A 16,504-nucleotide genomic window follows, 5' to 3' on the forward strand; every position below is an offset into this window, starting at 1 on the left:
AATGGTTACAAAAGTATCTATATCCACAGTAAAACGAGTCCTATATCGACATAACGTGAAAGGCCGCTCAGCAAGGAAGAAGCCACTGCTCCAAAAAAGCCAGACTACGTTGTGCAAATGCACATGGGGACAAAGATCGTACTTTTTGGAGAAATATCCTCTGTTCTGATGAAACAAAAATATAGAACTGTTTGGCCATAATGACCATTATGTTTGGAGGAAAAAGGGGGAGGCTTGCAAGCCGAAGAACAGCATCCCAACCGTGAAGCATGGGGGTGGCAGCATCATGTTGTGGGGGTGCTTTGCTGCAGGGGGGACTGGTGCACTTCACAAAATAGCATCATGAGGAAGGGAAATTATCTATGTGGATATATTGAAGCAACATCTCAAGACATCAGTCAGGAAGTTAAAAATTGGTCGCAAATGGGTCTTCCAAATGGACAATGACCCCAAGCATACTTCCACAGTTGTGGCAAAATGGCTTAAGGGCAACAAAGTCAAGGTATTGGAGTGGCCATCACAAAGCCCTGACCTCAATCCTATAGAACATTTGTTGGCAGAACTGAAAAAGTGTGTGCGAACAAGGAGGCCTACAAACCTGACTCAGTTACACCAGCTCTGTCAGGAGGAATGGGCCAAAATTCACCCAACTTATTGTGGGAAGGTGGTGGAAGGCTACCCAAAATGTTTGACCCAAGTTAAACAATTTTAAAGGCAATGCTACCAAATACTAATTGTGTGTATGTAAACTTCTGACCTACTGGGAATGTGATGAAATAAATAATTCTCTCTACTATCATTCTGACATTTCACATTCTTAAAATTAAGTGGTGATCCTAACTGACCTAAGACAGGTAACTTTTACTAGGATTAAATGTCAGGAATTGTGAATACTTTATTAGATAATATTTCAATGGTAATATAAGCTCTATCTATTTCTGTTACTCCCCTCATCCAATTGTCTACAAAATACTTATACTGTTTTTCTTTGATTTGATTATTTCAATTTAACATTATTAAATCAAACGGATTAAATCAAATATAATTTTATACTTGTAATCAATGAAAATGAAACATAATGCTATTGTTTCCCTTATCGCTAGCAAGTATGTGGCTCTTGCTAAACACTACATACAGTTTCCAGTAATCCGCTCACTAAGATTTTGTAAAGCCATACAGTCATTTTGTATCAGCACAATTAAAAGGTCACACATTTAATTACAGGGCTTATATTACCCTTCGGATGACAGATTCACAGTGGTTGAGCACCTTTTTATAATGGTCAATTGTTTACTCTTTTTTTTCTAAATGCCATTTCCTACTTTAATGCTGAGCGAACGAACAAAGGATGTGTGTTTATGGTTTGAACAAAATGCTCTCCGGTTCCAGTTTCCAAAAGCCATGTGGAGGCGGTGGTTGTCTCAATACACATGTTCAGTAAGTTAGGAAATAAATAATAGATACCTACAAGCTTAGGCTAGTTATTGGATGTGGTAACACTACTTTTGAAGTTAGTCAGTCATGCACTATAGACTTTGTTCCTTCAAATATCTTAGCATGCGACTTAGAATGAGCCAAAGTATTGGGCATGTATTCAAAGTGGTGTAGTATGGAGATTGTAACGTAACCATATGATGTCTTTGAGTTGAGGGAGGGAAAACATATCTCGTCTTTTCTTTCACTCAATAGTTTCCTGAAATATCAATGTCCTAAAGTATTTTATTTATTTGTAAATAATTTTTCCTTGGTCACGATGGATCAATCAATAGACCATGATGAGAAAATAATATAATAAGCTCATGCAAGGTTCTGTTTTTATTATCCAGGGACGCTATGAGCTGAGGTAGTATAAGGTAACGGCTGTTTACAGCAGATTTAGGAGGACCATACAGTAGGTGATCATAGCAAAAGTGTATGTTTTAGTATAAATGTAGTACTGAATAAAACTGCTGATGATGCTAACGGTTCCATTCTGTTTAGGCTAATCGCATATCCACGCTGTCTCTTCAGTACGACAAGCGCGTGGATGACGAATTGCGTGGTGGAAAACGAAAAATCAAAGTGGTCCAAGAACGGGTATGTGAAATACTGCATGTCTAAACACAACTGCTGTTAAAAGCTCTATAGCGCACTAAGTTTGAGGCCTGTATGTAACTCATCCTCACGCTTCCCCCAACTCATAGCGGCTTGGTCACAGAGGAAGGACGGCACTAACAATTATTTCAGAAATACCCTATAAGGCTAACACTAAGACTAGCCCCCAGTTCCAACACACTGTCTTCATACCACAGTCACAAGAGCCTCTCACTCCATTGTTTATGTGTCACCCGCATTGTTGATCCCTATCATCATTGGCACAAGGATGCGTTGGCTGGGGTTTGTGGAACAAAATACATTGAGCGGGAGTTCCATTATTTACTCTGGCGCGGAGATTTCTGTGAGGGATACTGACTCACAGAAAATCATGCTGTGCATACCTATTGTTGAGTCTTGTCTGTTTGGCCACCTGAACATCCTCATGCTTTGTATTAATATTACCTAGGTACAATGAAATGGCACTGTCATGTTGTGGAAATTAACTTGTGACGCAATATAAGTTTTGAATCTGTGAAAACTCATTGAGACATTCAAATTGATAAAATTGGCTAAAATTGGCTAAATAGTAGGTTTTCAAGAGAATGTCAGGTCACAGAATGGACTATGAAAAATGTGTAGTTTAATTTTGTCCAGATAGTTTTATCAAATATACTACTGTAAAACTTAATTAAACTTAATAGCCTGGGCATTTATTTGCTTCAGTCACTGAACACAATCGCCGCTTATTAGCGTCAGGCTTTTCTATATGAGCCAGGCGTCTCTGACTGAGAACTCAATACACTTAAGGATTTTGTCAAGCCAGCCTGCACGAGCAGTGAAATCAGAGGCCCCACTGTCACTCAGTCTCGTAGATCTCCTTTGTGGTCATGACCAGAGCGGTGTCTATTGTAACCTTGTAAACAATTCATTTAGACCCGACAGTTATTTGAAACATACATTTATTTGCTGAAATGTGTGCCAATGCCCAACTTAAAAGTCTTAAGTGTTAATTTTTAAAAAGTTTTACGGTAAGTTGTAGGTTTATTTCACACTATGGTGAATCAATCCTGTGGTATGGTGGTTCTTTGAATTGCGGTGGCATTTTTTTATTTTATTTTTATTTTTTATTTTACCTTTATTTAACCAGGCAAGTCAGTTCTCTTATTTTCAATGACGGCCTAGGAACAGTGGGTTAACTGCCTGTTCAGGGGCAGAACGACAGATTTTGTACCTTGTCAGCTCAGGGATTTGAACTTGCAACCTTTCGGTTACTAGTCCAACGCTCTAACCACTAGGCTACGCTGCCGCATTGATTTGGGCAAAGCTTTTAGGAAATAATTTACTTAATTTTGAGGGGATTTTTAAATTTAATTTGTTTCGATCTTACTATTCTAAATCATCTAAATATTTTAAATAACTTGTACCATTGTGATAACATTGTGACACCACTAGGAGTAGTAACACCACTGACACATTTTAGGTCATTGAGGATTTTCTTAAATGGAGGCCACAGATGCATAAAATGAATGATTATTAACCTGTTTAAAAGAACATTTACTAAAGTGATATGATTAATATTTTTGTTCACAAAGTAATTAGCCTTCATTTAAATTGAGTAACACCAATGACACTTTGTATTTAGACGCACTACATGAGCAATGGAATCCTCATATTTTACATACTAAAAGGTTAATTCTTTAATATAGACCCCTCCCACAGTAATAGTTTGCCATTGGAGGGAATACTCAAGGTCCTTGTATATCTTAGTAATTAATTATTTAACACCAATGACACAACTATTGACATAAAACCATTTTGTCACAAATGCGCTGACGGAGGGAAAAGTTTGTCAACACAGGCTTGATTGAACTACATGGGAAAAAAATATAAACGCAACATGTAAAGTGTTGATCCCATGCTTCATGAGCTGAAATATAAGATCCCTGTTTTTGTGCGCGACTTTGTTTGACAAGATAATCCATCCACCTGACAGGTGTGGCATATCAAGAACCTGATTAAACAGCATGATCATTACACACGTGCACCTTGTGCTGGGGACAATAAAAGGCCACTCTAAAATGTGCAGTTCTGTCACACAACACAATGCTACAGATGTCTGAGGGAGCATGCAATTGGCATGCTGACTGCAGGAATGTTCACCAGAGCTGTTGCCGGAGAATTTGTTTATGTTCAATTCTCTACCATAAAACGCCTGCAACATCGTTTTAGAGAATTTGACCGTAAGTCCAAACAGCCTTAAAACCGCAGACCACGTGTATGCCTTCGTGTGGCCGAGCGGTTTGATGATGTCAATGTGAACAGAGTGCCCCACGGTGGGGTTATGGTATGGGCAGGCATAAGCTACGGAAAACAAACACAATCGTATTTTGACGATGGCTATTTCAATGCACAGAGATACCGTAACGAGATCCTGAGGCCCATTGTCGTGCCATTCATCCGCCGCCATCACATGTTTCAGCATAATGCACAGCCCCATGCCGCAAGGATCTGTACACTATTCCTGGAAGCTGCCAGTTCTTCCATGGCCTGCATACTCACCAGACATGTCACCCATTGCGCATGGTTGCAATGCTCTGGACCGACGTGTACGACAGCATGTTCCAGTTTCCACAAGTATCCAGCAAATTCGCACAGCCGTTGAAGAGGAGTGGGACAACATTCCACAAGCCACAATCAACAGCCTGATCAACTCTATGCCAAGGAGATGAGTCACGCTGAATGAGGCACGTGGTGGTCACACCAGATACTGACTGGTTTTCGGAAACACGCCCATACTTTTGTTTTTTAAAGGTGTCAGTGACTAACAGATGCATATTTGTATTCCCAGTCATGTGAAATCCATAGATGGGCGGACTTCCTTATGATCTGTAACTCAGTCAAATCTTTGAAATTGTGGCATGTTATTTTTGTTACTTTTACTGCATAAGAAAACTTAAGGTGATTGGTTAAAATTGTGTGACACCTCAGAATTTCTAAATCCTGGAGAGACTGCAAAGTATGGAGTAGATTTTGCTCTCTCTTTTGTCCCCTGGTTTTGAATGTTTTCCACAGTACACTCCATGGTGATGACCTCGTACAATTCCAAGCAATCTTCCTTCCACCTCGTTTAGGCCCCCTCAAACTGCTCTCACTCAAATGTCATGTATATGTTATGGAGTGGAACTGTATGAGTGGAGTGAGAGACAGAGGTACAGTGCCTTCAGAAAGTATTCAGACCCCTTGAATTTTTCCACATTTTGTTAGGTTACAGGATTATTCTAAAACATGTTTTATTTATTCTAATAATAACAAATCTACACGCAATGCCCCATAATGCAGAAACAGGTTGACATTTCTGCTAATTAATACAATAACAAAAAAACTCACATTTACAAAAGTATTCAGACCCTTTACTCAGTACTTTGTTGAAGCAGCAATTACAGCCTCGAGTCTCATTGGGCATGACACTACAAGCTTGGAACATCTGTATTTGGGGAGTTTCTTCCATTCTTCTCTGCAGATCCTCTCAAGCTCTGTCAGGTTGGATGGGGATTGTTGCTGCACAACTATTTTCAGGTCTCTCCAGAGATATTCAATCGGGTTCAAGCCCGGGCTCTGGCTTGGACACTCAAGGATATTCAGAGACTTGTCCCGAAGCCACTCCTGCATCGTCTTGGCTGTGTGCTTAGGTTTCCTGTCCTGTTGGAAGGTGGACCTTTGCCCCAGTGTGAGGACCTGAGTGCTCTGGATCAGGTTTTCATCAAGGCTCTCTCTGTACTTTTCTCCGTTCATCTTTCGCTCGATCCTGCCTAGTCTCCCAGTCTCTGCCTTTGAAAAACATCCCCACAGCATGGTGCTGCCACCACCATTGTTCACTGTAGGGATGGTGCCAGGTTTCCTTAAGATGTGACGCTTGGCATTCAGACCAAAGAGTTCAATCTTGGTTTCATCAGCCAGAGAATCTTGTTTCTCATGGTCTGAGTCTTTCGGTGCCTTTTGGAAAACTCCAAGTGGGCTGTCTTGCCTTTTTTACTGAGGAGTGGCTTCCGTCTGGCCACTATACCATAAAGGCCTGATTGGTGGAGTGCTGGAGACATGGTCGTCCTTCTGGAATGTTCTCCCATCTCCACAGATTAACTCTGGGACTCTTGTCTGTGATCATCGGGTTTTTGGTCACCTCCCTGACCAATGTCCCTTCTCCCTCGATTGCTCAGCTCTAGGAAGAGTCTTGGTGGTTCTAAACCTTTTCCATTTTATATAGGCAGGTGTGCCTTTCCAAATCATGTCCAATCAAGTTGTAGAAACTTCTCAAGTATGATCAATGGAAACAGGATGCATCGGAGCTCAATTTGGAGTCTCATAGCAAAAGGTCTGAATACTTATGTAAATAAGGCATTTCTGTTTTATTTTTAATACATTTGTAAACATAAAAAAAAAATTAAAACCGTTTTCGCCTTGTCATTATGGTGTATTTTGTGTCAACTTTTTAAAATATTTTTAGAATAAGGCAGTAATGTAACAAAGTGGAAAAGTCAAGGGGTCTGAACTTTCCGAAGGTACTGTATAGGGACTTCTATAGTTTTGGGGGGCATACAGTTATCACACGCTAACTCATAATTTCTTGTGACCGTTTTATATGTGCTTCAGCATAAATGCCTTACAGGCACATCTCCCCACAGCGTTGTTCAAATAACATAGAATAATAGGTATCATTTAATTCGCCAACCAAATGAACACAGTGAAATACCCTTGCATCTGTCATGGCTAGACACACTAAGATATATGACACACTAACAAACCATTATCTCTCCCACCTCCCATAGAAAATCCCTCTGTCTCCTAATGTGTCAGAGGAGGGCAAAGCGGGGAAAGCCAAGTCGTTCCTGGCGGAAATGAAAAAGTCGCTGAGTCAGGTGAATTTCCAGCGAACAATGGCGGCCCTGCAGACGTACAAACAGATGGATGACCTTGACAAACTGCTGGCTGAGGCAGCCGACCTCTTCACCGGGGACACCAACACCTACAACCTGCTCCGAGGTGTGTGTGTGTGTGTGTGTGTGTGTGTGTGTGTGTGTGTGTGTGTGTGTGTGTGTGTGTGTGTGTGTGTGTGTGTGTGTGTGTGTGTGTGTGTGTGTGTGTGTGTGTGTGTGTGTGTGTTCAGCTTGTATAGTAATGGATCTCGGCCTTGTGTGTTCACTGCTGGGCTCATCGGAGTCATCAGGTCACTCTGACTCAGCTAGAGAAAATGGATCCTACTCAATGGTACATTCTAATGTTAAAGGAAAACATTTGCTGCATGTGCCTGACGTGTGTGTGCACAGCCTGTCCAGGAGTGGGGGAGGGCATGATTGAAGCATGGTGTGCCAGTAGGCCAGCAGAGGTCAATGTATTCCCATATTTTCTTTCCACTGTTCTCTGTAAATAACAACCAATCCATCAGAGGTAACCAGAGTTCTATTTTGAATTTGGGGGGAAAAATAACTAGCAATCAGAAGTCTCATCGCTTGAAGTCGCACCCCTCTTGCATACATTGACCCCGGATGACAACGATGGCTGTCATTTAGGCTTGTCCAACCTAGAGTTCTCATCTGGCTTGAAAATGAGGCTGGTCTTAACCAAGCCCGGTGAGCTGAAGGTCCGACATCACAGAAATGTGATGAGTCCAACCCCCCCCCCCAAAAAAAAAACTTTTCTAGAATACAGTACATTGATTTAAACTGGTGTTAAGAACAAAGCAAAGCGGCGGAGTTGGGAGTGGAGTGAGTAGATGAGGAAACAGCCCTTGTCTTAGAAAAGAGAAGAGCTGAAAACTCACCTTTTTGTTATGATAAACTGGATGGCAAATATTGGATAAAGTCAGCAAATGCAATTGAAGTGTGTTATTTCTCTCTTGACTCGCATATAGGCTATAGTAGCCTTATATAATCTATTGAGCTGTTAGTGCGTCCTGTTTTCTGTCTTAAGTAATTTAGCCTACTTAAATATACAGTATCTCAATCAAACATTCATTAATTTCATTACACAGCATACAAGTAATGTATGCCTTTTTTAAAGCTGAAATTCTTAATGGTGAAACTGCCACGTCCGTTTGCAATATTATAACAACAGAGAAGTTACTGCAAATGACAGACACAGTCTCTTTCCCTTGGACATCATTGCACTCGCAATTTGGAATATAAAAAATATATTTCAATTAAACGTTTTATTTAACTAGGTAAGTCCGTTAAGAACAAATTCTTATTTACAATGACGGCCTACTCCGGCAAAACCTGGACGACACTGGGCCAATTCTGCGCCGCCCTATGAGGAAAACGGCCGGATGTGATACAGCCTGGATTCGAACCAGGGACTGTAGTGATGCCTCTTGCACTGAGATGCAGTGCCTTAGACCGCAGTGCCACTCGGGAGCCCAATATGTACTGCAATTTCACTTCCACCCTGTCAACAACAACAAAACAAAAATATTACGGCCTTGACGCTGTTTGCCCCTACTGTGTATTTAATCTTTAAATACAACAAGCATTTTATTTTTTAAATAAAATTCTTATTCAAATTCTTAAGAGCCTTTAAATATTTTCTGCCATACATCCATTTGAATAATCGCTCAAAATCCCTGATTTGAATGCATAGTTTATTCTGAAATAACTGCATTAAGCCTTTGCCTGATTATGAAAACATTTTGATAAATTATGGGTCTACTTTAAATAGTTTTCAAGGTATTTTGTTTGAATGTGTCGCGTTAACAGATGCCATTGGAATAATGTGGCTGCTGAGACACCGCAGTAGTAAAAGCTGCTAAAACACGTATACTTTTTCTTCTTCTCAAACACAGCGTGGCAAGGCCGCAACCCGCCTGACCTGAATCAATTCTTGGAATTTGAGTTCGACCTGGTTTAAGACCATCGGGTTCGGGCTGAGAATGAGAACTGAAGTCCAAACATGAGCCACTCCTGTGTGACAGTCAAAAGATTTTCCTGGTTCTGTAATGTCTACTGTTTTTGGTCATTACTGTCAGTTTTCAAATTACTTCAAGAGAATTACATTAATCAACATTTTGACTGTAACAGGACTTTGAAATCATTGTCACCAGAGAATCCATTAGAAGCGGGATGTTAAGTGGTCATGGACAGTCATAGCCAGCACATGAGTAATGCAGTTGATGGTATAATGTAAGTTATGCAGGAAAAGGAAGTTAGTTACACAAGTTCTCTTTTGTGGTGAGTCATGAATTAAGTCACATGTACACAAATGTTAAACAAACTTTAGTGTAGATCTTCTCTCTGATAACAGATTCCAAGGAAATTGTGTAAACTATGAACTGGCGTGAACTGCAGTATTGTATTCCTGTTTTTAGGAAATGTATACATTTTCGAGATGTACATGGCAAATATCACAGGTTTGTTCATACAGATATGCACTGGGGTTTGACCTCAAACCTTACTGTATTTCAGGATTCTACCAGTTCATACGACCCCACCACAAGAAGAGATTTGATGAGAAGTGTGTGGAGCTGACTGGCCAGGGCTGTGGCTACAAACCCGATCACTCGCTCTCCAAGGAGGAGAAAGAAACGCTGATGCAGAACGGGGGTGTGCAGTCAATTCTTAGTTTCTGACACTGACCACTAGGATGCATTTAGTAACACTGTATTTTCCAGACATGTCAAGAGACTGGATAGAGTGTGATTGTACATGTGATGCATGAGTCATTTCACATTTAAGTAAGGATACCTTTGTGCAGCAAGATGACACCCACCCAGTGTCTTGGCTTAATCATACCAGTTCGTGACTCCTGAATCATTACATTCTGACTAGCCGAATCAGGGCCAGCCCTAGCCTTTTGGGGGCCCTAAGCGAGATTTGGTTGGGAGGCTCCACACCTCATGGACAAAACATTTTTGTGGCCCCCTCTTCACGACGGCAAGAGAAAAAATAAAGTGAATTTCCTGCAGTTTTATACATTTTGCCATGGGGAGTGGAGAAAATGTTCCAGTTTTAAAGCAAGCTTTCTGCAATTCTAGACATTTTGCCATGGTGTGGGGGAGAAGTTTAGCAATTATATAAAAAACATGTTATGTAATTCTACACATTTTACCAAGACTTATGACATGTTAATGATAGCCTTATCTAAATGAGTGACTAACAAAATCAATGGGGGCCCCCTGGAGGTCAGGGCCCCTGGGCATAAGCCCTGCATGCCCGGTTGGTATTCGGCTATGATTTATATATCGGGCTAGACGTTACCAATCTAAAAATTGTTAGCTGACATAGCTAATTGAGTGACTGTCAGTGACTGACATAACAAGAGACTCACAGCCAAATGTAGAAATTGCACCTTGTTTTTTTCTACTATGCTAATAACTCTCCCAGGGGCCCTAAGTGACCGATTATGTCGCATATGCCCTGAGCCTAATTGTCAGACAATTATGACCATCTTTGCAGCAAGGCTTCAAAAATGCAACTTAGTGTTTTTGTATTTCACCCCCAGAACAACCCAGTAACCTTGATTTGCTTTTGTTTTAAAGCCAAGCCGGGAAAGCTGACGAGTGTTGCTGTTGCTTCTGATTCAAGCTCCTCCTGCAGTCAGCTCAATGCCAGTCTGCTGCTTAATAAAGGTGGCCATCACCTTGGAATCCACGGATTGACTACAGAGGAGCATTTGCCAAAGAATAAAGTGCTTACAGGTACTGCTAGATACCTGGAGAGTATTCCGTGAGATGGAATGTTCATAACGTTTCAGATAGAAATGTTACAAATTAAGCTCACAATTCCCTATGCTTCATCTGCACGACATCTGTTCTACATAATATATTTATATCTGAATGTTCCATAAAGTTGTGCCTTCCTGAACAGGCCTAGTTGAAAATTATATATATATATTTATTTTTTTTTTTTTTTTTTTTGGGGGGGGGGGTCTTTAATTGAATCTTTGTTTTTGAACCAAGGATTCCCCTCTACATTCAGTTACAAACATGCAGTTACAGAGTAATTTGTATGAGCTTCAGCATAGATACCTTACAGGCAAATCTCCCCACAACGTTGTTCAAACTTTTGCCATGACAGATGTGGTGTTATTGTTCCAATCTTTCTCCAACCAAGTTACGCCATGAAATACCACCATATCTTTCATGGCTATGGATGAGCATGACACAAAGATATGGGAGGCCACATTCACGCATATACTGTATAAAAGTTGACATGCTTTTTTTTTTACTGGTTTGGCCAAATCCTGACAGGATTGGATGTGTTTGTCTTGTTCTGTGCTCACCAGTTGATGATCCTAAATGCGAAGGCCAAGCACCAGTCCAGTCTGCTCAGAAGAGTCAAATCTACGCCAGTTTCATAGCGGATGTGAAAAAATCCATTGGACTTGAGAAGTCCAACCAACTGTTCTCAGCTATTCAGAGCTATAAGAAGACCGACAACTATGATAGCCTGGTGGGCATAGTAGTGAGTTTGTTAACTGAGAAAAACGAAGACTTTAACCTCCTTAGCAGTAAGTTCTTGCCTATTCAAGCACAGTTCTTTGCATTCTCACTTAAATCTGAAATTCATTTAAATCAAATCGTAACATTTGAACAAACATTGATGAACCATGAAAGGCTATGGCATAGATGCGTATTATTTTTGTCATCCTTTGTGTCCCTAGCATTTGCCCTGTTCATTCGGCCTCACCATAAGAAACAGTACAAAGAGATGCTGGATGCCTTGATAGGTGACTCCACAGGCTCAAGTGCTTCCTCTGGGATTTCAGGCCAACTAATAAAAGGTGAATGTACAATTCTCAAGTGCCTTCAAGAGAGAATAACTTGTAGCAATTCAGGAGAAGTCCTTGTATTGTCAGCACAGTGAGCATAAAGTCTATATAAGTAATTATTGAACCCATTATTTTTGTTTAACAGGTGTTGTTAATTAACACTTTGGTAGTGTTAAACAGCTGGTTTGCAATAATGACCATTTTAATTTAATAATGTAGTAATGTGATTAAATGTAATTTAACAACGTTAGAGTTGAAAAAGGCATATAAAAGATGTGAACACATTAACAGAATTTTACAGTGTCAACCATTTTTCAATGCACTTTTGGGTCTCTTTCAGTTTCAACGCCTGGGAAAGCACAAAGGAAGATCTCCTCTTTCTTTCCCAGCAGCCAAAGGAAATGAAAGCTGTTGGAAATGGAGCCTCTAAGAAGAATCCCCCTACTCTGATGCTGCTAGCTTTTTATTGTATGGAAATTGTGGTAAAAATTGAGGGTTTTGTGGTGTTGTAATAAATGCATGCAGATTATGGTAATATTTTCCCAACATATTTTATAACTTTTTTTTTATTAAACAAATGTTGATGTGATTGTTTATTTTGTTATTATATCATGTAAGATATTGATCCAAATATTAGGTTATTTACCACACACAGTTGTTTTCTTATCAGAAAGGCTTTGATGGGTGCTAAGAGCTGCTTTGTCAACCTCCTTTACACATAATCAACTGAAATATGACAGTATTGAAACTGTTAGAGAGAAGTAGTGAACTGTTAAATGAACTGTTAGACATAACACTCTAATTTCTCCTGAAGTATACACCACGTGTTCACACGTGAGCACATCAGGGTGGGATAAATTATTGGTATGCAAACAACCTATGGTCTTGAACATATGTTGCATTTCGTATGGTATATATTAATTTGTGGATGTCCATCGTCTAAGTATGATATGTTACGAATTTGCAAAACGTACAATGTTACGAAATCGCGAAAATATTGCCCGATTTCCAATTTATTGTGACTGAGGTTAGCTAACTGGGGGGAGGGTTCGCATAAACTGTTAAGGGAAGGATTATCTAACATGCTATGGAGTTTAAAAGTAGTAAATAGTTGCAACGGTTGTCACTGATGAGATTCGAACACAACTTTTGGGTTGTTAGACTTTCGCTTTATACACCCGACCAAATACCCGCACTTTCGTTTTTGCCTTAAGTAACCTGACTTATTTAACCATACCAAACGTAACATATATTAATTTGAGTGTCCAGGATTTATGTTTATGTTACGTCTAGTTTATGTAACACCAAAGACCAAACTGATGTTGCGGAAGCGGTAATTCTGCTCTTGTCATTGGAAAGGGCTTCCCCGAGTATTAGTCATCAGCGATGTAGGCCCTATAAATTCAAAAGACGAACATGTTAACATCAGTTGCTGGCTGACGAGAGAAAAATGCATCCGGTGAGTATTATTTCTCTGCTCAAACATAGCGAGCTCTTCAGTGCCAATGGGAAATAAATGGATATTAGGCTATGGTGTAGGCAAGGCTATTTAACTCTTGAAGCTGAACGCCTCAAATTAAATAGTAATTTGATGGATTAGGACAGTCAAATTGAGAGACGTAGACCACACAAAAGTTATGATTGATTCTAAATGATAACATTACTCTTTCTTCCAATAGCTGACAAATTGTTTTCTGCCTCTCCTGGTATTTGCGCTCTGTGGTGGCAGCGTGCCAGTGTCAGGCGCTCACACACCGACTTATATCTGGAGAGATGACGCGACAGGGGATTCCCTTACGTGCGACCTATGCGCTCCTGGAACATACTTACTGAAGCATTGCACAAAGGACCGCAAGAGCGACTGCGGACCTTGTCCAAAGTCCCACTACACAGAGATCTGGAACTACATCGAGCGGTGTCAATACTGCAATCGTTTTTGCACGGCTGATGAGATTGAAAGCGTACCGTGCACCCAACTGCACAACCGACAGTGCGAGTGCAAGGACGGGTTCTACATGACACATGGGTCATGTTCAAGGCACAGAAGCTGTCCACCCGGGGAAGGGGTCATTTCTAATGGTAGGTTAAGTGATATGTTTGGCTACCTTTCATAATTAATACACCTTTTCCACTGCTATGTTTCCAGTTGGCTCTGCAAACCACTCTGTTTACAGATTAAATACACTTTGTATGATCAATATACTTATTTTCCAGGAACCGCACACACTGATGTGAAGTGTGAACCTTGCCCAGTGGGCTTCTTCTCTGCAGTGTCCTCCAGTAGGAACACCTGTCAGAAGTTTTCTGTGTGTGCCCCAGGTCGCACCACTATACCTGGCAATGACATGAATGATGCTTACTGCTCAGCATGTACGAATGGTTCAGGAACACATGAAGGTGAGAATATTTTGTCGGTTCTGTTTAGTCTTTTGTAGGCATAGGGAAAAACATTTATTCATGATAATTGTTTTATGTTTTCTTATCTACCAGAACTGAAAATGAAAAGCCTTAATTGTGTGTCACAAAAGGTGGAATTATTTATTGTAATGCAGTCAATTAATATGGTCTTGGTTTCTCTCCTTTTCTCTTTCTCTCTCAACCACTCAGGTGAAGCTATCTGTGATGGGGAGTTGATGGAATTCCTGGCACTGCAGATCCTCACACCAAGAAAGAACAAAAGACTGGTGGCTGTGCTCAGGAGGAGTGCTGGGAAAGCCACAACCAATAATGCAACTGTACTAGACCTCCTCAAAACTATTAAAAACAAAGCTGGCAAACATTTTGCTATTCAAATGCGTGATATCCTGAACACAGACAGGCTGCTCCATTTAAGAACTAAAGTCAACAAATGGTTTCCTCATATGAATTTATAGGGCTAATAGAAATCACCACATATTGTAAACAGTTTATTTTCTTCAAGTTTTTGTTTTGTATCCATCATCTTATTTTATTCTTATTTATTGTTGTTTATACACCTTGTGGGTGGGGGCAATGTTTTTGTTTTTTTTAATAGGAGAAGACTAGTGTTTTGTCGTTGAATTCCTCATTGTGCAGTATATCAGAATATATCACTATGTTGCCAAAAAAGGTCAAGACTTATTGTTTCCTTTCAATAAAATGCATTGAAAACGACTATTTCTGCTACTTTCTTAGGCTAAACAAATGTATGTTTACACCTATGCAGTACCTTTAGCAATAATAATAATGAACCTCTACTTTAGTGAAGAAAACAATTATGACAGGTGTGTTGTAATTAAAACGAGTGGTGTCCACTGATTAAATGCAGTCTTCATGCATTGTGAAGAGGGAAAACCCAGATATTCACAATGTTTGTGATGTTTCTTCATGTAAAATAGATTTGTAGTTTAAAATTAGATTAAGCTGCTTTATTTTAGGGGTTTAGTGAAGGCGGGTCATGTTTTAACCTTAGGACAAGGGCAGTATACAGAATGTCAAGACTACACAAGGGTTAATGTTTCAGAAACACAACCAGTCATGTTTTCATCTGATTGTCAAACAAAGGCGCTCCTGTAAACTACCCTCGCACATTTGTTCATTCACAAAATAATTTCAGCATCCAGACTGTGCACCAGCAATTTGATGAATGGAGAAACATCCCTCACAAAACACCTACGTGTATTTTCATTAGGCCTACACTTGTAGCCTGAATTGATTCATCCACTGTTGTCCACGCGCTCCTCTGTCTCGGTCTCGGCCACTCATCTCTGCCTTGTCCTCAAGCGTCTCGACCACTCATCTCCGTCTTCACAAAATGTAAGTGTTCTTCTCATATCACAATTTGGAGCGAAAACCACCCGGTTTCTAGTCAATTAGCTAATTTGTCATGCGGCTGACATGCAGTAATGTTAATTAATGGTGTAAAAGCTTATAGTTTGACGGGCATGTTGTATTAATTGTGATAGGCTCACATTTTACCGGTATGGCTTACCACCACCATTTATTTTGCTTGGACCCTGTACTGGCCTGTACCGCCTTAGTTTAAAGTTTTTAATGTGACATGCACAATTATAGTGAAATTACTTTTTTGCAAACTCAAAACCCAACAATGCAATAATCAATAACAATGTATTACTAGAAAAAAACATGAGAAATAACAATAGGAAATTTGAAATACACAATTAAATATGTACAGTGGGGCAAAAAGGTATTTAGTCAGCCACCAATTGTGCAAGTTCTCCCACTTAAAAAGATGAGAGGCCTGTAATTTTCATCATAGGTACACTTCAACGTTGACAGACAAAATGAGGGAAAATAAATCCAGAAAATCACATTGTAGGATTTTTAATGAATTTATTTGAAAAATTATGGTGGAAAATAAGTATTTGGTCACATACAAAACAAGCAAGATTTCTGGCTCTCACAGACCTGTAACTTCTTCTTTAAGAGGCTCCTCTGTCCTCCACTCGTTACCTGTATTAATGGCACGTGTCCACAACCTCAAACAGTCACACTCCAAACTCCACTATGGCCAAGACCAAAGAGCTGTCAAAGGACACCAGAAACAAAATTGTAGACCTGCACCAGGCTGGGAAGACTGAATCTGCAATAGGTAAGCAGCTTGGTTTGAAGAAATCAACTGTGGGAGCAATTATTAGGAAATGGAAGACATACAAGACCACTGATAATCTCCCTCGATCTGGGGCTCCACGCA

General features: G+C 40.1%; 2 protein-coding genes across 4 annotated transcripts in view; both read left to right on the plus strand.

Moving 5' to 3' along the window:
* rtel1 (regulator of telomere elongation helicase 1) overlaps positions 1–12,421 on the plus strand; it is a 55,178-nt gene extending 42,757 nt beyond the window's left edge. The window contains exons 27-33 of one of the 3 annotated variants that reach the window (XM_052482890.1): positions 1,981–2,076; positions 6,900–7,113; positions 9,528–9,665; positions 10,601–10,759; positions 11,347–11,571; positions 11,725–11,844; positions 12,173–12,421. In XM_052482890.1, coding sequence (XP_052338850.1) covers positions 1,981–2,076; positions 6,900–7,113; positions 9,528–9,665; positions 10,601–10,759; positions 11,347–11,571; positions 11,725–11,844; positions 12,173–12,237 — 1,017 coding nt within the window. In that variant the 3' untranslated portion in view covers positions 12,238–12,421. The other 2 variants (XM_052482889.1, XM_052482891.1) reach the window with 2 other exon arrangements.
* A 119-nt stretch (positions 12,422–12,540) lies between these two features.
* Positions 12,541–14,964, plus strand: LOC118360590 (tumor necrosis factor receptor superfamily member 6B-like). The gene is made up of 4 exons (XM_052482903.1): positions 12,541–13,291; positions 13,512–13,911; positions 14,047–14,229; positions 14,440–14,964. Exons 1-4 carry the CDS (start codon positions 13,283–13,285, stop codon positions 14,703–14,705), a joined length of 858 nt encoding a protein of 285 aa, XP_052338863.1. The 5' UTR covers positions 12,541–13,282; the 3' UTR covers positions 14,706–14,964.
* The last annotated feature ends 1,540 nt before the right edge of the window (positions 14,965–16,504 follow it).

This window comes from Oncorhynchus keta, chromosome 28 (genome assembly GCF_023373465.1).
Source record: "Oncorhynchus keta strain PuntledgeMale-10-30-2019 chromosome 28, Oket_V2, whole genome shotgun sequence".
In the NCBI taxonomy this organism is placed as follows: domain Eukaryota; kingdom Metazoa; phylum Chordata; class Actinopteri; order Salmoniformes; family Salmonidae; genus Oncorhynchus; species Oncorhynchus keta.